This window comes from Hemitrygon akajei, chromosome 9, assembly GCF_048418815.1.
Source record: "Hemitrygon akajei chromosome 9, sHemAka1.3, whole genome shotgun sequence".
NCBI lineage: Eukaryota > Metazoa > Chordata > Chondrichthyes > Myliobatiformes > Dasyatidae > Hemitrygon > Hemitrygon akajei.
This window is the reverse complement of record NC_133132.1, coordinates 4,249,678-4,273,218: the sequence shown is the minus strand read 5'-3', so window position 1 is coordinate 4,273,218 and position 23,541 is coordinate 4,249,678. Positions and strand designations below refer to the sequence as shown.

At 55.7% G+C, this 23,541-nt stretch overlaps 1 protein-coding gene across 1 annotated transcript in view; it reads right to left on the bottom strand.

The window, feature by feature from the left end:
• The window catches only part of LOC140732860 (glutathione hydrolase 1 proenzyme-like), a 1,003,644-nt gene that overhangs the window by 284,484 nt on the left and 695,619 nt on the right, over positions 1 to 23,541 (bottom strand). The window contains exon 10 of the mRNA XM_073055492.1: positions 6,972 to 7,099. Within this exon, the coding sequence (XP_072911593.1) occupies positions 6,972 to 7,099 (128 nt within the window). The remainder of the gene's footprint in view (positions 1 to 6,971; positions 7,100 to 23,541) is intronic.

Here is a 23,541-nt window from a genome sequence, read left to right as displayed (position 1 = left end):
CTGACACAGTCCTGATCATGCCACTCCACTGACACAGGCCTGATCATGCCACTCCACTGACACAGTCCTGATCATGCCATTCCACTGACACAGTCCTGATCATGCCACTCCACGGACACAGTCCTGATCATGCCACTCCACTGACACAGTCCTGATCATGCCACTCCACTGACACAGGCCTGATCATGCCACTCCACTGACACAGTCCTGATCATGCCACTCCACTGACACAGGCCTGATCATGCCACTCCACTGACACAGTCCTGATCATGCCACTCCACCGACACAGTCCTGATCATGCCATTCCACTGACACAGTCCTGATCATGCCACTCCACTGACACAGTCCTGATCATTCCATTCCACTGACACATCCCTGATCATTCCATTCCACTGACACATCCCTGATCATGCCACTCCACTGACACAGTCCTGATCATGCCATTCCACTGACACAGTCCTGATCATGCCACTCCACTGACACAGTCCTGATCATGCCACTCCACTGACACATTCCTGATCATGCCACTCCACTGACACAGTCCTGATCATGCCATTCCACTGACACAGTCCTGATCATGCCACTCCACTGACACAGTCCTGATCATGCCATTCCACTGACACAGTCCTGATCATGCCACTCCACGGGCACAGTCCTGATCATGCCATTCCACTGACACAGTCCTGATCATGCCACTCCACGGGCACAGTCCTGATCATGCCATTCCACTGACACAGTACTGATCATGCCATTCCACTGACACAGTCCTGATCATGCCACTCCACTGACACAGGCCTGATCATGCCACTCCACTGACACAGTCCTGATCATCCCACTCCACTGACACGGTCCTGATCATGCCATTCCACTGACACAGTCCTGATCATGCCACTCCATGGAGACAGTCCTGAGAATGCCATTCCACTGACACAGTCCTGATCATCCCACTCCACTGACACGGTCCTGATCATGCCACCCCACTGACACAGTCCTGATCATCCCACTCCACTGACACAGTCCTGATCATGCCACTCCACTGACACAGTCCTGATCATGCATTCCACTGACACAGCCCTGATCATGCCACTCCACTGACACAGTCCTGATCATGCCACTCCACTGACACAGTCCTGATCATGCCATTCCACTGACACAGTCCTGATCATGCCACTCCACTGACACAGTCCTGATCATGCCACTCCACTGACACAGCCCTGATCATGCCATTCCACTGACACAGTCCTGATCATGCCACTCCACTGACACAGTCCTGATCATGCCATTCCACTGACACAGTCCTGATCATGCCATTCCACTGACTCATCCCTGATCATGCCATTCCACTGACACAGTCCTGATCATGCCATTCCACTGACACAGTCCTGATCATACCACTCCACTGACACAGTCCTGATCATGCCATTCCACTGACACAGTCCTGATCATGCCACTCCACTGACACAGCCCTGATCATGCCACTCCACTGACACAGCCCTGATCATGCCACTCCACGGACACAGCCCTGATCATGCCATTCCACTGACACAGTCCTGATCATACCACTCCACTGACACAGTCCTGATCATGCCATTCCACTGACTCATCCCTGATCATGCCATTCCACTGACACAGTCCTGATCATGCCATTCCACTGACACAGTCCTGATCATACCACTCCACTGACACAGTCCTGATCATGCCATTCCACTGACACAGTCCTGATCATGCCACTCCACTGACACAGCCCTGATCATGCCACTCCACTGACACAGCCCTGATCATGCCACTCCACGGACACAGCCCTGATCATGCCATTCCACTGACACAGTCCTGATCATACCACTCCACTGACACAGTCCTGATCATGCCATTCCACTGACACAGTCCTGATCATGCCATTCCACTGACACAGTCCTGATCATGCCATTCCACTGACACAGTCCTGATCATGCCACTCCACCGACACAGACCTGATCATGCCATTCCACTTACACAGTCCTGATCATGCCATTCCACTGACACAGTCCTGATCATGCCATTCCACTGACACAGCCCTGATCATGCCATTCCACTGACACAGGCCTGATCATGCCACTCCACTGACACAGTCCTGATCATGCCACTCCACTGACGCAGCCCTGATCATGCCACTCCACTGACACAGCCCTGATCATGCCACTCCACTGACACAGTCCTGATCATGCCACTCCACTGACACAGGCCTGATCATGCAACTCCACTGACACAGTCCTGATCATGCCACTCCACTGACACAGTCCTGATCGTGCCACTCCACTGACACAGGCCTGATCGTGCCATTCCACTGACACAGTCCTGATCGTGCCATTCCACTGACACAGTCCTGATCGTGCCACTCCACTGACACAGTCCTGATCCTGCCACTCCACCGACACAGTCCTGATCATGCAACTCCACCGACACAGTCCTGATCATGCAACTCCACTGACACAGTCCTGATCATGCCACTCCACTGACACAGTCCTGATCATGCCACTCCACTGACACAGGCCTGATCATGCAACTCCACTGACACAGTCCTGATCATGCCACTCCACTGACACAGGCCTGATCGTGCCACTCCACTGACACAGTCCTGATCACGCCACTCCACTGACACCGTCCTGATCACGCCATTCCACGGACACAGTCCTGATCACGCCACTCCACTGACACAGCCCTGATCACGCCATTCCACTGACACAGCCCTGATCATGCCATTCCACTGACACAGTCCTGATCATGCCATTCCACTGACACAGGCCTGATCATGCCACTCCACTGACACAGTCCTGATCACGCCACTCCACTGACACAGTCCTGATCACGCCACTCCACTGACACAGTCCTGATCGTGCCATTCCACTGGCACAGTCCTGATCATGCCACTCCACGGGCACAGTCCTGATCATCCCACTCCACTGACACAGTCCTGATCATGCCACTCCACTGACACAGTCCTGATCATGCCACTCCACTGACACAGCCCTGATCATGCCATTCCACTGACACAGTCCTGATCATCCCACTCCACGGACACAGTCCTGATCATCCCACTCCACGGACACAGCCCTGATCATCCCACTCCACGGACACAGCCCTGATCATGCCATTCCACTGACACAGTCCTGATCATGCCACTCCACTGACGCAGTCCTGTTCATGCCACTCCACTGACACAGTCCTGATCATCCCACTCCACTGACACAGTCCTGATCATGCCACTCCACTGACACAGGCCTGATCGTGCCACTCCACTGACACAGTCCTGATCACGCCACTCCACTGACACCGTCCTGATCACGCCATTCCACGGACACAGTCCTGATCACGCCACTCCACTGACACAGCCCTGATCACGCCATTCCACTGACACAGCCCTGATCATGCCATTCCACTGACACAGTCCTGATCATGCCATTCCACTGACACAGGCCTGATCATGCCACTCCACTGACACAGTCCTGATCACGCCACTCCACTGACACAGTCCTGATCACGCCACTCCACTGACACAGTCCTGATCGTGCCATTCCACTGGCACAGTCCTGATCATGCCACTCCACGGGCACAGTCCTGATCATCCCACTCCACTGACACAGTCCTGATCATGCCACTCCACTGACACAGTCCTGATCATGCCACTCCACTGACACAGCCCTGATCATGCCATTCCACTGACACAGTCCTGATCATGCCACTCCACGGGCACAGTCCTGATCATCCCACTCCACTGACACAGTCCTGATCATGCCACTCCACTGACACAGTCCTGATCATGCCACTCCACTGACACAGCCCTGATCATGCCATTCCACTGACACAGTCCTGATCATCCCACTCCACGGACACAGTCCTGATCATCCCACTCCACGGACACAGCCCTGATCATCCCACTCCACGGACACAGCCCTGATCATCCCACTCCACGGACACAGCCCTGATCATGCCATTCCACTGACACAGTCCTGATCATGCCACTCCACTGACGCAGTCCTGTTCATCCCACTCCACTGACACAGTCCTGATCATGCCACTCCACTGACACAGCCCTGATCATGCCATTCCACTGACACAGTCCTGATCATCCCACTCCACGGACACAGTCCTGATCATCCCACTCCACGGACACAGCCCTGATCATCCCACTCCACGGACACAGTCCTGATCATGCCACTCCACTGACACAGTCCTGATCATGCCATTCCACTGACACAGTCCTGATCATGCCACTCCACTGACACAGTCCTGATCATTCCATTCCACTGACACATCCCTGATCATGCCATTCCACTGACACAGGCCTGATCATGCCACTCCACTGACACAGTCCTGATCATGCCACTCCACTGACACAGGCCTGATCATGCCACTCCACTGACACAGTCCTGATCATGCCACTCCACTGACACAGGCCTGATCATGCCACTCCACTGACACAGTCCTGATCATGCCATTCCACTGACACAGGCCTGATCATGCCACTCCACTGACACAGTCCTGATCATGCCATTCCACTGACACAGTCCTGATCATGCCACTCCACTGACACAGTCCTGATCATTCCATTCCACTGACACATCCCTGATCATTCCATTCCACTGACACATCCCTGATCATGCCACTCCACTGACACAGTCCTGATCATGCCATTCCACTGACACAGTCCTGATCATGCCACTCCACTGACACAGTCCTGATCATGCCACTCCACTGACACAGTCCTGATCTTGCCACTCCACTGACACAGGCCTGATCATGCCACTCCACTGACACAGTCCTGATCATGCCACTCCACTGACACAGTCCTGATCATGCCACTCCACTGACACAGGCCTGATCATGCCACTCCACTGACACATTCCTGATCATGCCACTCCACTGACACAGTCCTGATCATGCCATTCCACTGACACAGTCCTGATCATGCCACTCCACTGACACAGTCCTGATCATGCCATTCCACTGACACAGTCCTGATCATGCCACTCCACGGGCACAGTCCTGATCATGCCATTCCACTGACACAGTCCTGATCATGCCACTCCACGGGCACAGTCCTGATCATGCCATTCCACTGACACAGTCCTGATCATGCCATTCCACTGACACAGTCCTGATCATTCCACTCCACTGACACAGTCCTGATCATGCCACTCCACTGACACAGTCCTGATCATGCCACTCCACTGACACAGGCCTGATCATGCCACTCCACTGACACAGTCCTGATCATCCCACTCCACTGACACAGTCCTGATCATGCCATTCCACTGACACAGTCCTGATCATGCCACTCCATGGAGACAGTCCTGATCATGCCATTCCACTGACACAGTCCTGATCATCCCACTCCACTGACACGGTCCTGATCATGCCACCCCACTGACACAGTCCTGATCATCCCACTCCACTGACACAGTCCTGATCATGCCACTCCACTGACACAGTCCTGATCATGCATTCCACTGACACAGCCCTGATCATGCCACTCCACTGACACAGTCCTGATCATGCCATTCCACTGACACAGTCCTGATCATGCCACTCCACTGACACAGTCCTGATCATGCCATTCCACTGACACAGTCCTGATCATGCCACTCCACTGACACAGCCCTGATCATGCCATTCCACTGACACAGTCCTGATCATGCCACTCCACGGACTCAGTCCTGATCATGCCACTCCACTGGCACAGCCCTGATCATGCCATTCCACTGACTCATCCCTGATCATGCCATTCCACTGACACAGTCCTGATCATGCCACTCCACGGACACAGTCCTGATCATGCCACTCCACTGACACAGTCCTGATCATGCCATTCCACTGACTCATCCCTGATCATGCCACTCCACTGACACAGTCCTGATCATGCCATTCCACTGACACAGTCCTGATCATGCCATTCCACTGACTCATCCCTGATCATGCCATTCCACTGACACAGTCCTGATCATGCCACTCCACGGACACAGTCCTGATCATGCCACTCCACTGACACAGTCCTGATCATGCCATTCCACTGACACAGTCCTGATCATGCCATTCCACTGACACAGTCCTGATCATGCCATTCCACTGACTCATCCCTGATCATGCCATTCCACTGACACAGTCCTGATCATGCCACTCCACTGACACAGTCCTGATCATGCCCCTCCACTGACACAGTCCTGATCATGCCACTCCACTGACACAGTCCTGATCATGCCACTCCACTGACACAGTCCTGATCATGCCACTGCACGGACACAGTCCTGATCATGCCATTCCACTGACTCATCCCTGATCATGCCATTCCACTGACACAGTCCTGATCATGCCATTCCACTGACACAGTCCTGATCATGCCATTCCACTGAGACAGCCCTGATCATGCCAGTCCACGGGCACATCCCTGATCATGCCACTCCACGGGCACAGTCCTGTTCATGCCAGTCCACGGGCACAGCCCTGATCATGCCATTCCACTGACACAGCTCTGATCATGCCAGTCCACGGGCACATCCCTGATCATGCCACTCCACGGGCACAGTCCTGATCATGCCAGTCCACGGGCACAGCCCTGATCATGCCATTCCACTGAGACAGCCCTGATCATGCCAGTCCACGGGCACAGTCCTGATCATGCCATTCCACTGACACAGTCCTGATCATGCCATTCCACTGAGACAGCCCTGATCATGCCAGTCCACGGGCACATCCCTGATCATGCCACTCCACGGGCACAGTCCTGTTCATGCCAGTCCACGGGCACAGCCCTGATCATGCCATTCCACTGACACAGCTCTGATCATGCCAGTCCACGGGCACATCCCTGATCATGCCACTCCACGGGCACAGTCCTGATCATGCCAGTCCACGGGCACAGCCCTGATCATGCCATTCCACTGAGACAGCCCTGATCATGCCACTCCACAGGCACAGTCCTGCAGACAGCAGCTGACCTGGTTCGATGAAGTTGGGAACCGAAGGTTGAACTTCATACTGATTTTTGTGGTCCGGGTTGGAGAAGTCATCCATTTGACTGTTGAAGATGATGCCACTGGTGTTAGACCTCACCTTGGATCCAAAACTGCAACAGGAAGGAGTGATATTGTCATGGAGATAAAGCACAGAGAGAGGCCCTTCAGCTCACCTTGTCCATGCTGAGCACCAACCACCCAGTTTCACTAATCCTTCATTCTCCCGACATCCCCATCATTGCTCTGATTCTACCATATACAGATATACACTGATGGAACTTACCTTGGCCAATTAACCTACTAACCCACGTGATGAGGAGCAAATCAGAAACACCACACAGACAGCACCCAAGGTCAGGACCGAGCCCGGGTCTCTGGAACTGGGAGACAGTGGACTGCATCACTGGACCTCCCATTAGCAAAACAAATTTAGGCGACAGAGACTTCAAACAAAAGTGAACTTCACAAAGACATCTTTGTAAGTGGGAGGGAATGTTGGGTGCAGTGATAGGATCTCACTCTCGTTCTAAGGATGATCGACTCCTCCAGGATTTCAGCGACACACACCGACTGCTGGAGGAGGTCCGCAGGTCAGGCAACACCAACGGACAGTCGGAGTTTCAAGCTGAGCCCTTTCATCTGCACTTCGGATAACTCTTCCCTGGAATATGGACCACAGTGCTGAAAGGCTGGATGAATCAATGAGAAGTAGTCTCTCGAAGTCCGAGGAAGACGAGTGTGTTGCGCGGTCAATGTCTGTGGGGACGCATATGACTTCTGAGGGCGAATCCGAAGTGCAGATGGGGCAAGGAGCTCCACCTGTTGGGGCAGGAGCGGACGCCTGTTGGGGCAGGAGCTCCACCTGTTGGGGCAGGAGCGGACGCCTGTTGGGGCAGGAGCTCCACCTGTTGGGGCAGGAGCGGACGCCTGTTGGGGCAGGAGCGGAAGCCTTCCTGTGTCTCTCTTGACTTGCCCTGAGGCGCTGCATGTGCCAGTTGGCTTGGAAGTTGTTTGCTGCCTTGGAGCATAGATTGCGCCACTTGGACCGGTCAGCAGCAGTGTGTTCGAGATCGCGGGGCTGGAGTTTGGCCCACTTACGGTTTGACTTGAGGTTGTCCTTGTACCTCTTCCTTGGGCGACCTTGGGCACGGTTGCCCTGCTCCAGTTCTCCGTAGAACAACTGGCGCGGCATTCTGGACTCATCCATGCGGATCAGACGGCCGGTCCATCTGAGCTGAGCCTTCAAAACCTTGGCTTCAATGCCTGTGGAATTGGCTCGGTCCAGGACTGTCAGCTTGGAGATACGGTCTTGCCAGCGGATTTACATGATTGATCGCAGAGCGCGATTGTGGAATTGGCTCGGTCCAGGACTGTCAGCTTGGAGATACGGTCTTGCCAGCGGATTTACATGATTGATCGCAGAGCGCAATTGTGGAATTGGCTCGGTCCAGGACTGTCAGCTTGGAGATACGGTCTTGCCAGCGGATTTACATGATTGATCGCAGAGCGCGATTGTGGAACTGCCTCGGTCCAGGACTGTCAGCTTGGAGATACGGTCTTGCCAGTGGATTTACATGATTGATCGCAGAGCGCGATTGTGGAAGTGGCTCCGTCCAGGACTGTCAGGTTGAGATACGGTCTTGCCAGCGGATTTACATGATTAATCGCAGAGCGCGATTGTGGAACTGCCTCGGTCCAGGACTGTCAGCTTGGAGATACGGTCTTGCCAGCGGATTTACATGATTGATCGCAGAGCGCGATTGTGGAACTGCCTCGGTCCAGGACTGTCAGCTTGGAGATACGGTCTTGCCAGCGGATTTACATGATTGATCGCAGAGCGCGATTGTGAAACTGGCTCGGTCCAGGACTGTCAGCTTGGAGATACGGTCTTGCCAGTGGATTTACATGATTGATCGCAGAGCGCGATTGTGGAAGTGGCTCGGTCCAGGACTGTCAGCTTGGAGATACGGTCTTGCCAGTGGATTTACATGATTGATCGCAGAGCGCGATTGTGGAAGTGGCTCGGTCCAGGACTGTCAGCTTGGAGATACTGTCTTGCCAGTGTATTTACATGATTGATCGCAGAGCGCGATTGTGGAATTGCCTCGGTCCTGGACTGTCAGGTTGGAGATACGGTCTTGCCAGCGGATTTACATGATTGATCGCAGAGCGCGATTGTGGAATTGGCTCGGTCCAGGACTGTCAGGTTGGAGATACGGTCTTGCCAGCGGATTTACATGATTGATCGCAGAGCGCGATTGTGGAATGGGCTCGGTCCAGGACTGTCAGCTTGGAGATACGGTCTTGCCAGTGGATTTACATGATTGATCGCAGAGCGCGATTGTGGAATTGCCTCGGTCCAGGACTGTCAGGTTGGAGATACGGTCTTGCCAGCGGATTTACATGATTGATCGCAGAGCGCGATTGTGGAATTGGCTCGGTCCAGGACTGTCAGGTTGGAGATACGGTCTTGCCAGCGGATTTACATGATTGATCGCAGAGCGCGATTGTGGAATTGGCTCGGTCCAGGACTGTCAGGTTGGAGATACGGTCTTGCCAGCGGATTTACATGATTGATCGCAGAGCGCGATTGTGGAATTGGCTCGGTCCAGGACTGTCAGGTTGGAGATACGGTCTTGCCAGCGGATTTACATGATTGATCACAGAGCGCGATTGTGGAATTGGCTCGGTCCAGGACTGTCAGGTTGAGATACGGTCTTGCCAGCGGATTTACATGATTGATTGCAGAGCGCGATTGTGGAATTGGCTCGGTCCAGGACTGTCAGCTTGGAGATACGGTCTTGCCAGCGGATTTACATGATTGATCACAGAGCGCGATTGTGGAATTGGCTCGGTCCAGGACTGTCAGGTTGAGATACGGTCTTGCCAGCGGATTTACATGATTGATTGCAGAGCGCGATTGTGGAATTGGCTCGGTCCAGGACTGTCAGCTTGGAGATACGGTCTTGCCAGCGGATTTACATGATTGATTGCAGAGCGCGATTGTGGAACTGCCTCGGTCCAGGACTGTCAGGTTGGAGATACGGTCTTGCCAGCGGATTTACATGATTGATTGCAGAGCGCGATTGTGGAACTGCCTCGGTCCAGGACTGTCAGGTTGGAGATACGGTCTTGCCAGCGGATTTACATGATTGATTGCAGAGCGCGATTGTGGAACTGCCTCGGTCCAGGACTGTCAGGTTGGAGATACGGTCTTGCCAGCGGATTTACATGATTGATTGCAGAGCGCGATTGTGGAATTGGCTCCGTCCAGGACTGTCAGCTTGGAGATACGGTCTTGCCAGCGGATTTACATGATTGATTGCAGAGCGCGATTGTGGAACTGCCTCGGTCCAGGACTGTCAGCTTGGAGATACGGTCTTGCCAGCGGATTTACATGATTGATTGCAGAGCGCGATTGTGGAATTGGCTCGGTCCAGGACTGTCAGCTTGGAGATACCGTCTTGCCAGCGGATTTACATGATTGATCGCAGAGCGCGATAGTGGAATTGCCTCGGTCCAGGACTGTCAGCTTGGAGAAACGGTCTTGCCAGCGGATTTGCATGATTGATCGCAGAGCGCGATTGTGGAATTGTTCAAGCTGTTTGACATGTCTGCGATACAGTGTCCAGGTTTCACAGCCATATAGAAGTGATGAGACCACAACAGCATTGTAAACACGAGTGAATCTGCAGATGCTGGAAATAAATAAAAACACAAAATGCTGGCAGAACTCAGCAGGCCAGACAGCATCTATGGGAGGAGGTAGTGACGATGTTTCGGGCCGAAACCTTCAGATTAGTGGAGAGGTGAATGTCTTTGTGCTGCAGAACTTTGACCCGAAGCCTTCCGAGTGCCTGGCTTGCTTTCTGGATCCTAGACGTGATTTCTTTATCAAGGGCACCGTCACTGGAGATGGTACTCCACAGGTATTTGACGTTGCCAATAGTCAGTGCTAATCATGCCCTGAAAACCAAGTTTTGCAAAGCAAAAGATAGGGCATACAACAAAGCAAACATTAGTGGGAAGTTGTAGGATTGGGAAGCTTTTAAAAACCAATAGAAGGCAACTAAAAAAGCAGAAAGGAGAGGAAAGACGAAATATGAGGTCAGGCCAGCAAATCATGTAAAAGGGTTTTATTTTTCCAAATATATAAATATATTGAGAGTAAAAGAGAGGCAAGAGTGGATATCACTGTGGTGAACTACATATACCTGTCTGGACACGCCCCCTGCTGACTGCTCCTGTGGCTCCTCCCACAGACCCCGGTACATCAATCACACTGCTGGAAAGTTATGCTGAAGGGGTAGCAATGGGAGGCAGACAAAATGGTGGATGAACTCAATAAATATTTTGTGTCAGTCTTTACTGTGGAAGATACAGATAGAATACCAGTAATTTGAGAACGTCAGGGAGTCGGAGTGTTGTTGCTATTACTAAGGAGAAGGTGAGAAATGTAAATGGACCAGATGAACTACACCCCAGAGTTCTGAAAGAAGTAGCTGAGGAGATTGTGGTGGCTTTAGTAATGATAGTTCAAAAACCATTGGATTCCTCAGTGATTCCGGAGTACAGGAAAATTGTAAATGTCCCTCCACTCTTTAAGGGAGGGAGGCAAGAGAATAGAAATTATGGCCAGTTAGCCTAACTCAAATGGTTGGGAAAATGTTGGAGTTCATTATTAAGGATGAGGTTTCAGGGTAATTGGTGACACATTGATAAGATAGGCCAAACTCAGCATATTTTCCTTAAGGGGAAATCTTGCCTGATAAATCTGTTGGAGTTCTTTGACAAGACAAAGGAGAGTCGGTGGAGGATGCTAAACTGGATTTTCAGAAGGCCTTTGACAAGATGCTGTAGATAAGCCTGCTGTACAAGATAAGAACCCATGGTATTACAGGAACGGTACGAGGGGATGGAAGATTGTCTGACTGACAGGAAGCAGAGTGGGAATAATGGGAGACTTTCTGGTCAGCTGACTGTTGGCGGCCCGCAGAGGTCGGTGTTGTAGCTAGGAAAGGCATGTAATGAAGGTAATGACACAGTTGTAATTGGGACTTCATTTTGCAAAGGGATTTGGGTAAGTCAGGTTGGTGTCCTGTCACGAGAGAGGGTATTTGTTGATGCCTACGAGATGGCTTTTTAGAGCAGCTTGTGCTTGAGCCTACTCGGGGAAAGGACATCTTAAATTGGATGTTGTGGAATAACCCAGATCTTAGTGGGGAATTTAACATAAAAGAACCCTGAGGAGGCAGTGATGATAATATGATTGAATTCATAACGCAATTTGAGAGGGAGAAGCATAAGTCAGGTGTATCAGTATCGCAATGGAATAAAGGGAATTACAGAGGCACGAGAGAGGAGCTTGCCCAGGTGGGTCGGAGGAGGATACAGGTGGGGATGACGACAGAGCAGAGATGGCTGACGTTTCTGGGAATAGTTCACAAGGCGCAGGATAGATATGTCCCACAGAAGCAGTGTTCTCAAATGGCAGGAGTAGGCAACTGTGGCTGAGGAGGGAAGTTAAGGACTGCATAAAAAGCCACGGAAAGGGCATCTAAGGCAGCAAAAGTGAGTGGGAAGTTGGGTGATTGGGAATGAAAGCGTCGAACCCAGCCTCGCAGACGCAGCACACAATGAAAGCGTCGAACCCAGCCTCGCAGACGCAGCACACAGTGAAAGCTCCGTCGAACCCAGCCTCGCAGACGCAGCACACAGTGAAAGCTCCGTCGAACCCAGCCTCGCAGACGCAGCACACAGTGAAAGCTCCGTCGAACCCAGCCTCACAGACACAGCACACAGTGAAAGCTCCGTCGAACCCAGCCTCGCAGACGCAGCACACAGTGAAAGCTCCGTCGAACCCAGCCTCGCAGACACAGCACACAATGAAAGCTCCGTCGAACCCAGCCTCGCAGACGCAGCACACAGTGAAAGCTCCGTCTAACCCAGCCTCGCAGACACAGCACACAGTGAAAGCTCCGTCGAACCCAGCCTCGCAGACGCAGCACACAGTGAAAGCTCCGTCGAACCCAGCCTCGCAGACGCAGCACACAGTGAAAGCTCCGTCGAACCCAGCCTCGCAGACGCAGCACACAGTGAAAGCTCCGTCGAACCCAGCCTCGCAGACGCAGCACACAATGAAAGCTCCGTCGAACCCAGCCTCGCAGACGCAGCACACAATGAAAGCTCCGTCGAACCCAGCCTCGCAGACGCAGCACACAATGAAAGCTCCGTCGAACCCAGCCTCGCAGACGCAGCACACAATGAAAGCTCCGTCGAACCCAGCCTCGCAGACGCAGCACACAGTGAAAGCTCCGTCGAACCCAGCCTCGCAGACACAGCACACAATGAAAGCTCCGTCGAACCCAGCCTCACAGACGCAGCACACAGTGAAAGCTCCGTCGAACCCAGCCTCACAGACACAGCACACAGTGAAAGCTCCGTCGAACCCAGCCTCGCAGACGCAGCACACAATGAAAGCTCCGTCGAACCCAGCCTCGCAGACACAGCACACAGTGAAAGCTCCGTCGAACCCAGCCTCGCAGACGCAGCACACAATGAAAGCTCCGTCGAACCCAGCCTCGCAGACACAGCACACAATGAAAGCTCCGTCGAACCCAGCCTCGCAGACGCAGCACACAGTGAAAGCTCCGTCGAACCCAGCCTCGCAGACGCACACACAGTGAAAGCTCCGTCGGACCCAGCCTCGCAGACGCAGCACACAGTGAAAGCTCCGTCGAACCCAGCCTCACAGACGCAGCACACAGTGAAAGCTCCGTCGAACCCAGCCTCGCAGACGCAGCACACAGTGAAAGCTCCGTCGAACCCAGCCTCGCAGACGCAGCACACAATGAAAGCTCCGTGGAACCCAGCCTCGCAGACGCAGCACACAGTGAAAGCTCCGTCGAACCCAGCCTCGCAGACGCAGCACACAGTGAAAGCTCCGTCGAACCCAGCCTCGCAGACGCAGCACACAGTTAAAGCTCCGTCGAACCCAGCCTCGCAGACGCAGCACACAATGAAAGCTCCGTCGAACCCAGCCTCACAGACACAGCACACAGTTAAAGCTCCGTCGAACCCAGCCTCGCAGACGCAGCACACAATGAAAGCTCCGTCGAACCCAGCCTCACAGACGCAGCACACAATGAAAGCTCCGTCGGACCCAGCCTCGCAGACACAGCACACAGTGAAAGCTCCATCGAACCCAGCCTCACAGACACAGCACACAGTGAAAGCTCCGTCGAACCCAGCCTCGCAGACGCAGCACACAGTGAAAGCTCCGTCGAACCCAGCCTCGCAGACGCAGCACACAATGAAAGCGTCGAACCCAGCCTCGCAGACGCAGCACACAGTGAAAGCTCCGTCGAACCCAGCCTCGCAGACACAGCACACAATGAAAGCTCCGTCGAACCCAGCCTCGCAGACGCAGCACACAGTGAAAGCTCCGTCGAACCCAGCCTCGCAGACGCAGCACACAATGAAAGCGTCGAACCCAGCCTCGCAGACGCAGCACACAGTGAAAGCTCCGTCGAACCCAGCCTCGCAGACGCAGCACACAGTGAAAGCTCCGTCGAACCCAGCCTCACAGACACAGCACACAATGAAAGCTCCGTCGAACCCAGCCTCACAGACGCAGCACACAGTGAAAGCTCCGTCGAACCCAGCCTCGCAGACACAGCACACAGTGAAAGCTCCGTCGAACCCAGCCTCGCAGACGCAGCACACAGTGAAAGCTCCGTCGAACCCAGCCTCGCAGACGCAGCACACAGTGAAAGCTCCGTCGAACCCAGCCTCGCAGACGCAGCACACAGTGAAAGCTCCGTGGAACCCAGCCTCACAGACGCAGCACACAGTGAAAGCTCCGTCGAACCCAGCCTCGCAGACGCAGCACACAGTGAAAGCTCCGTCGAACCCAGCCTCGCAGACGCAGCACACAATGAAAGCGTCGAACCCAGCCTCGCAGACACAGCACACAGTGAAAGCTCCGTCGAACCCAGCCTCGCAGACGCAGCACACAATGAAAGCTCCGTCGAACCCAGCCTCGCAGACACAGCACACAATGAAAGCTCCGTCGAACCCAGCCTCGCAGACGCAGCACACAGTGAAAGCTCCGTCGAACCCAGCCTCGCAGACGCACACACAGTGAAAGCTCCGTCGAACCCAGCCTCGCAGACGCAGCACACAGTGAAATCTCCGTCGAACCCAGCCTCGCAGACGCAGCACACAGTGAAAGCTCCGTCGAACCCAGCCTCGCAGACGCACACACAGTGAAAGCTCCGTCGAACCCAGCCTCGCAGACGCAGCACACAGTGAAATCTCCGTCGAACCCAGCCTCGCAGACACAGCACACAGTGAAAGCTCCGTCGAACCCAGCCTCGCAGACGCAGCACACAGTGAAAGCTCCGTCGAACCCAGACTCGCAGACACAGCACACAGTGAAAGCTCCGTCGAACCCAGCCTCGCAGACGCAGCACACAATGAAAGCTCCGTCGAACCCAGCCTCGCAGACGCAGCACACAATGAAAGCTCCGTCGAACCCAGCCTCGCAGACGCAGCACACAGTGAAAGCTCCGTCGAACCCAGCCTCGCAGACGCAGCACACAATGAAAGCTCCGTCGGACCCAGACTCACAGACACAGCACACAATGAAAGCTCCGTCGAACCCAGCCTCGCAGACGCAGCACACAGTGAAAGCTCCGTCGAACCCAGCCTCACAGACACAGCACACAATGAAAGCTCCGTCGAACCCAGCCTCACAGACACAGCACACAATGAAAGCTCCGTCGAACCCAGCCTCACAGACGCAGCACACAGTGAAAGCTCCGTCGAACCCAGCCTCACAGACACAGCACACAATGAAAGCTCCGTCGAACCCAGCCTCACAGACACAGCACACAGTGAAAGCTCCGTCGAACCCAGCCTCGCAGACGCAGCACACAGTGAAAGCTCCGTCGGACCCAGACTCACAGACACAGCACACAATGAAAGCTCCGTCGAACCCAGCCTCGCAGACGCAGCACACAATGAAAGCTCCGTCGAACCCAGCCTCGCAGACGCAGCACACAGTGAAAGCTCCGTCGGACCCAGCCTCGCAGACGCAGCACACAGTGAAAGCTCCGTCGAACCCAGCCTCGCAGGCACAGCACACAGTGAAAGCGTCGAACCCAGCCTCGCAGACACAGCACACAGTGAAAGCTCCGTCAAACCCAGCCTCGCAGACGCAGTACACAATGAAAGCTCCGTCGAACCCAGCCTCGCAGACGCAGTACACAATGAAAGCTCCGTCGAAACCAGCCTCACAGACGCAGCACACAGTGAAAGCTCCGTCGAACCCAGCCTCGCAGACACAGCACACAGTGAAAGCGTCGAACCCAGCCTCACAGACACAGTACACAGTGAAAGCTCCGTCGAACCCAGCCTCGCAGACGCAGTACACAGTGAAAGCTCCGTCGAACCCAGCCTCGCAGACGCAGTACACAGTGAAAGCTCCGTCGAACCCAGCCTCGCAGACGCAGCACACAATGAAAGCTCCGTCGAACCCAGCCTCGCAGACGCAGCACACAGTGAAAGCTCTGTCCAACCCAGTCTCGCAGACACAGCACACAGTGAAAGCTCCGTCAGACCCAGCCTCGCAGACGCAGCACACAATGAAAGCTCCGTCAGACCCAGCCTCACAGACACAGCACACAGTGAAAGCTCCGTCGAACCCAGCCTCGCAGACACAGCACACAGTGAAAGCTCCGTCGGACCCAGCCTCGCAGACACAGCACACAGTGAAAGCTCCGTCGAACCCAGCCTCGCAGACGCAGTACACAGTGAAAGCTCCTTCGAACCCAGCCTCGCAGACGCAGTACACAATGAAAGCTCCGTCGAACCCAGCCTCGCAGACACAGCACACAGTTAAAGCTCCGTCGAACCCAGCCTCGCAGACGCAGCACACAGTGAAAGCTCCGTCGAACCCAGCCTCGCAGACACAGCACACAGTGAAAGCTCCGTCGAACCCAGCCTCACAGACGCAGCACACAGTGAAAGCGTCGAACCCAGCCTCGCAGACACAGCACACAGTGAAAGCTCCGTCGAACCCAGCCTCACAGACGCAGCACACAGTGAAAGCTCCGTCGAACCCAGCCTCGCAGACGCAGCACACAGTGAAAGCTCCGTCGAACCCAGCCTCACAGACACAGCACACAGTGAAAGCTCCGTCGAACCCAGCCTCGCAGACGCAGCACACAATGAAAGCTCCGTCGAACCCAGCCTCGCAGACGCAGCACACAGTGAAAGCTCCGTCGAACCCAGCCTCGCAGACGCAGCACACAGTGAAAGCTCCGTCGGACCCAGCCTCGCAGACGCAGCACACAGTGAAAGCTCCGTCGAACCCAGCCTCCCAGACGCAGCACACAGTGAAAGCTCCGTCGAACCCAGCCTCGCAGACGCAGCACACAGTGAAAGCTCCGTCGAACCCAGCCTCGCAGACGCAGCACACAGTGAAAGCTCCGTGGAACCCAGCCTCGCAGACGCAGCACACAGTGAAAGCTCCGTCGAACCCAGCCTCGCAGACGCAGCACACAGTGAAAGCTCCGTCGAACCCAGCCTCGCAGACGCAGCACACAGTTAAAGCTCCGTCGAACCCAGCCTCGCAGACGCAGCACACAATGAAAGCTCCGTCGAACCCAGCCTCACAGACACAGCACACAGTTAAAGCTCCGTCGAACCCAGCCTCGCAGACGCAGCACACAATGAAAGCTCCGTCGAACCCAGCCTCACAGACGCAGCACACAATGAAAGCTCCGTCGGACCCAGCCTCGCAGACACAGCACACAGTGAAAGCTCCGTCGAACCCAGCCTCACAGACACAGCACACAGTGAAAGCTCCGTCGAACCCAGCCTCGCAGACGCAGCACACAGTGAAAGCTCCGTCGAACCCAGCCTCGCAGACGCAGCACACAATGAAAGCGTCGAACCCAGCCTCGCAGACGCAGCACACAGTGAAAGCTCCGTCGAACCCAGCCTCGCAGACACAGCACACAATGAAAGCTCCGTCGAACCCAGCCTCGCAGACGCAGCACACAGTGAAAGCTCCGTCGAACCCAGCCTCGCAGACGCAGCACACAATGAAAGCGTCGAACCCAGCCTCGCAGACACAGCACACAGTGAAAGCTCCGTCGAACCCAGCCTCGCAGACGCAGCACACAGTGAAAGCTCCGTCGAACCCAGCCTCACAGACACAGCACACAATGAAAGCTCCGTCGAACCCAGCCTCACAGACGCAGCACACAGTGAAAGCTCCGTCGAACCCAGCCTCGCAGACACAGCACACAGTGAAAGCTCCGTCGAACCCAGCCTCGCAGACGCAGCACACAGTGAAAGCTCCGTCGAACCCAGCCTCGCAGACGCAGCACACAGTGAAAGCTCCGTCGAACCCAGCCTCGCAGACGCAGCACACAGTGAAAGCTCCGTGGAACCCAGCCTCACAGACGCAGCACACAGTGAAAGCTCCGTCGAACCCAGCCTCGCAGACACAGCACACAGTGAAAGCTCCGTCGAACCCAGCCTCGCAGACGCAGCACACAGTGAAAGCTCCGTCGAACCCAGCCTCGCAGACGCAGTACACAATGAAAGCTCCGTCGAACCCAGCCTCGCAGACGCAGCACACAGTGAAAGCTCCGTCGAACCCAGCCTCGCAGACACAGCACACAGTGAAAGCTCCGTCGAACCCAGCCTCGCAGACGCAGCACACAGTGAAAGCTCCGTCGAACCCAGCCTCGCAGACACAGCACACAATGAAAGCGTCGAACCCAGCCTCACAGACACAGCACACAGTGAAAGCTCCGTCGAACCCAGCCTCGCAGACGCAGCACACAGTGAAAGCTCCGTCGAACCCAGCCTCGCAGACGCTGCACACTTTGAAAGCTCCGTCGAACCCAGCCTCACAGACGCAGCACACAGTGAAAGCTCCGTCGAACCCAGCCTCGCAGACGCAGTACACAGTGAAAGCTCCTTCGAACCCAGCCTCGCAGACGCAGTACACAATGAAAGCTCCGTCGAACCCAGCCTCGCAGACACAGCACACAGTTAAAGCTCCGTCGAACCCAGCCTCGCAGACGCAGCACACAGTGAAAGCTCCGTCGAACCCAGCCTCGCAGACACAGCACACAGTGAAAGCTCCGTCGAACCCAGCCTCACAGACGCAGCACACAGTGAAAGCGTCGAACCCAGCCTCGCAGACACAGCACACAGTGAAAGCTCCGTCGAACCCAGCCTCACAGACGCAGCACACAGTGAAAGCTCCGTCGAACCCAGCCTCGCAGACGCAGCACACAGTGAAAGCTCCGTCGAACCCAGCCTCGCAGACGCAGCACACAGTGAAAGCTCCGTCGAACCCAGCCTCGCAGACGCAGCACACAGTGAAAGCTCCGTCGAACCCAGCCTCGCAGACGCAGCACACAGTGAAAGCTCCGTCGGACCCAGCCTCGCAGACGCAGCACACAGTGAAAGCTCCGTCGGACCCAACCTCGCAGACGCAGCACACAGTGAAAGCTCCGTCGAACCCAGCCTCGCAGACGCAGCACACAGTGAAAGCTCCGTCGGACCCAGCCTCGCAGACGCAGTACACAATGAAAGCTCCGTCGAAACCAGCCTCACAGACGCAGCACACAGTGAAAGCTCCGTCGAACCCAGCCTCGCAGACACAGCACACAGTGAAAGCTCCGTCGGAACCAGCCTCGCAGACACAGCACACAGTGAAAGCTCCGTCGAACCCAGCCTCGCAGACGCAGTACACAGTGAAAGCTCCTTCGAACCCAGCCTCGCAGACGCAGTACACAATGAAAGCTCCGTCGAACCCAGCCTCGCAGACACAGCACACAGTGAAAGCTCCGTCGAACCCAGCCTCGCAGACACAGCACACAATGAAAGCTCCGTCGAACCCAGCCTCACAGACGCAGCACAGAGTGAAAGCTCCGTCGAACCCAGCCTCACAGACGCAGCACACAGTGAAAGCTCCGTCGAACCCAGCCTCGCAGACGCAGCACACAGTGAAAGCTCCGTCGGACCCAGCCTCGCAGACGCAGCACACAGTGAAAGCTCCGTCGAACCCAGCCTCGCAGACGCAGCACACAGTGAAATCTCCGTCGAACCCAGCCTCGCAGACGCAGCACACAGTGAAAGCTCCGTCGGACCCAGCCTCGCAGACGCAGCACACAGTGAAAGCTCCGTCGAACCCAGCCTCACAGACGCAGCACACAGTGAAAGCTCCGTCGAACCCAGCCTCGCAGACGCAGCACACAGTGAAAGCTCCGTCGAACCCATCCTCGCAGACGCAGCACACAATGAAAGCTCCGTCGAACCCAGCCTCGCAGACGCAGCACACAATGAAAGCTCCGTAGAACCCAGCCTCGCAGACGCAGCACACAGTGAAAGCTCCGTCGAACCCAGCCTCGCAGACGCAGCACACAGTGAAAGCTCCGTCGGACCCAGCCTCGCAGACGCAGCACACAGTGAAAGCTCCGTCGAACCCAGCCTCGCAGACGCAGCACACAGTGAAAGCTCCGTCGGACCCAGCCTCGCAGACGCAGCACACAGTGAAAGCTCCGTCGAACCCAGCCTCGCAGACGCAGCACACAGTGAAAGCTCCGTCGAACCCAGCCTCGCAGACGCAGCACACAGTGAAAGCTCCGTCGAACCCAGCCTCGCAGACGCAGCACACAATGAAAGCGTCGAACCCAGCCTCGCAGACGCAGCACACAGTGAAAGCTCCGTCGCACCCAGCCTCGCAGACACAGCACACAATGAAAGCTCCGTCGAACCCAGCCTCGCAGACGCAGCACACAATGAAAGCGTCGAACCCAGCCTCGCAGACACAGCACACAGTGAAAGCTCCGTCGAACCCAGCCTCGCAGACGCAGCACCCAGTGAAAGCTCCGTCGAACCCAGCCTCGCAGACGCAGCACACAGTGAAAGCTCCGTCGAACCCAGCCTCACAGACGCTGCACACAGTGAAAGCTCCGTCGAACCCAGCCTCGCAGACACAGCACACAGTGAAAGCTCCGTCGAACCCAGCCTCGCAGACACAGCACACAGTGAAAGCTCCGTTGAACCCAGCCTCGCAGACACACACACAATGAAAGCTCCGTCGAACCCAGCCTCACAGACACAGCACACAATGAAAGCTCCGTCGGACCCAGCCTCGCAGACACAGCACACAGTGAAAGCTCCGTCGAACCCAGCCTCGCAGACGCAGCACACAGTGAAAGCTCCGTCGAACCCAGCCTCGCAGACGCAGCACACAATGAAAGCTCCGTCGAACCCAGCCTCACAGACACAGCACACAATGAAAGCTCCGTCGGACCCAGCCTCGCAGACACAGCACACAATGAAAGCTCCGTCGAACCCAGCCTCGCAGACGCAGCACACAATGAAAGCTCCGTCGAACCCAGCCTCACAGACACAGCACACAGTGAAAGCTCCGTCGAACCCAGCCTCGCAGACGCAGCACACAGTGAAAGCTCCGTCGAACCCAGCCTCGCAGACGCAGCACACAATGAAAGCGTCGAACCCAGCCTCGCAGACGCAGCACACAGTGAAAGCTCCGTCGAACCCAGCCTCGCAGACACAGCACACAATGAAAGCTCCGTCGAACCCAGCCTCGCAGACGCAGCACACAGTGAAAGCTCCGTCGAACCCAGCCTCGCAGACGCAGCACACAATGAAAGCGTCGAACCCAGCCTCGCAGACACAGCACACAGTGAAAGCTCCGTCGAACCCAGCCTCGCAGACGCAGCACACAGTGAAAGCTCCGTCGAACCCAGCCTCACAGACACAGCACACAATGAAAGCTCCGTCGAACCCAGCCTCACAGACGCAGCACACAGTGAAAGCTCCGTCGAACCCAGCCTCGCAGACACAGCACACAGTGAAAGCTCCGTCGAACCCAGCCTCGCAGACGCAGCACACAGTGAAAGCTCCGTCGAACCCAGCCTCGCAGACGCAGCACACAGTGAAAGCTCCGTCGAACCCAGCCTCGCAGACGCAGCACACAGTGAAAGCTCCGTCGAACCCAGCCTCACAGACGCAGCACACAGTGAAAGCTCCGTCGAACCCAGCCTCGCAGACGCAGCACACAATGAAAGCTCCGTCGAACCCAGCCTCGCAGACACAGCACACAGTGAAAGCTCCGTCGAACCCAGCCTCGCAGACGCAGCACACAATGAAAGCTCCGTCGAACCCAGCCTCGCAGACACAGCACAGAATGAAAGCTCCGTCGAACCCAGCCTCGCAGACGCAGCACACAGTGAAAGCTCCGTCGAACCCAGCCTCGCAGACGCACACACAGTGAAAGCTCCGTCGAACCCAGCCTCGCAGACGCAGCACACAGTGAAATCTCCGTCGAACCCAGCCTCGCAGACACAGCACACAGTGAAAGCTCCGTCGAACCCAGCCTCGCAGACACACACACAGTGAAAGCTCCGTCGAACCCAGCCTCGCAGACGCAGCACACAGTGAAAGCTCCGTCGAACCCAGACTCGCAGACACAGCACACAGTGAAAGCTCCGTCGAACCCAGCCTCGCAGACGCAGCACACAATGAAAGCTCCGTCGAACCCAGCCTCGCAGACGCAGCACACAATGAAAGCTCCGTCGAACCCAGCCTCGCAGACGCAGCACACAGTGAAAGCTCCGTCGAACCCAGCCTCGCAGACGCAGCACACAATGAAAGCTCCGTCGGACCCAGACTCACAGACACAGCACACAATGAAAGCTCCGTCGAACCCAGCCTCGCAGACGCAGCACACAGTGAAAGCTCCGTCGAACCCAGCCTCACAGACACAGCACACAATGAAAGCTCCGTCGAACCCAGCCTCACAGACACAGCACACAATGAAAGCTCCGTCGAACCCAGCCTCACAGACGCAGCACACAGTGAAAGCTCCGTCGAACCCAGCCTCACAGACACAGCACACAATGAAAGCTCCGTCGAACCCAGCCTCACAGACACAGCACACAGTGAAAGCTCCGTCAAACCCAGCCTCGCAGACGCAGCACACAGTGAAAGCTCCGTCGGACCCAGACTCACAGACACAGCACACAATGAAAGCTCCGTCGAACCCAGCCTCGCAGACGCAGCACACAATGAAAGCTCCGTCGAACCCAGCCTCGCAGACGCAGCACACAGTGAAAGCTCCGTCGGACCCAGCCTCGCAGACGCAGCACACAGTGAAAGCTCCGTCGAACCCAGCCTCGCAGGCACAGCACACAGTGAAAGCGTCGAACCCAGCCTCGCAGACACAGCACACAGTGAAAGCTCCGTCAAACCCAGCCTCGCAGACGCAGTACACAATGAAAGCTCCGTCGAACCCAGCCTCGCAGACGCAGTACACAATGAAAGCTCCGTCGAAACCAGCCTCACAGACGCAGCACACAGTGAAAGCTCCGTCGAACCCAGCCTCGCAGACACAGCACACAGTGAAAGCGTCGAACCCAGCCTCACAGACACAGTACACAGTGAAAGCTCCGTCGAACCCAGCCTCGCAGACGCAGTACACAGTGAAAGCTCC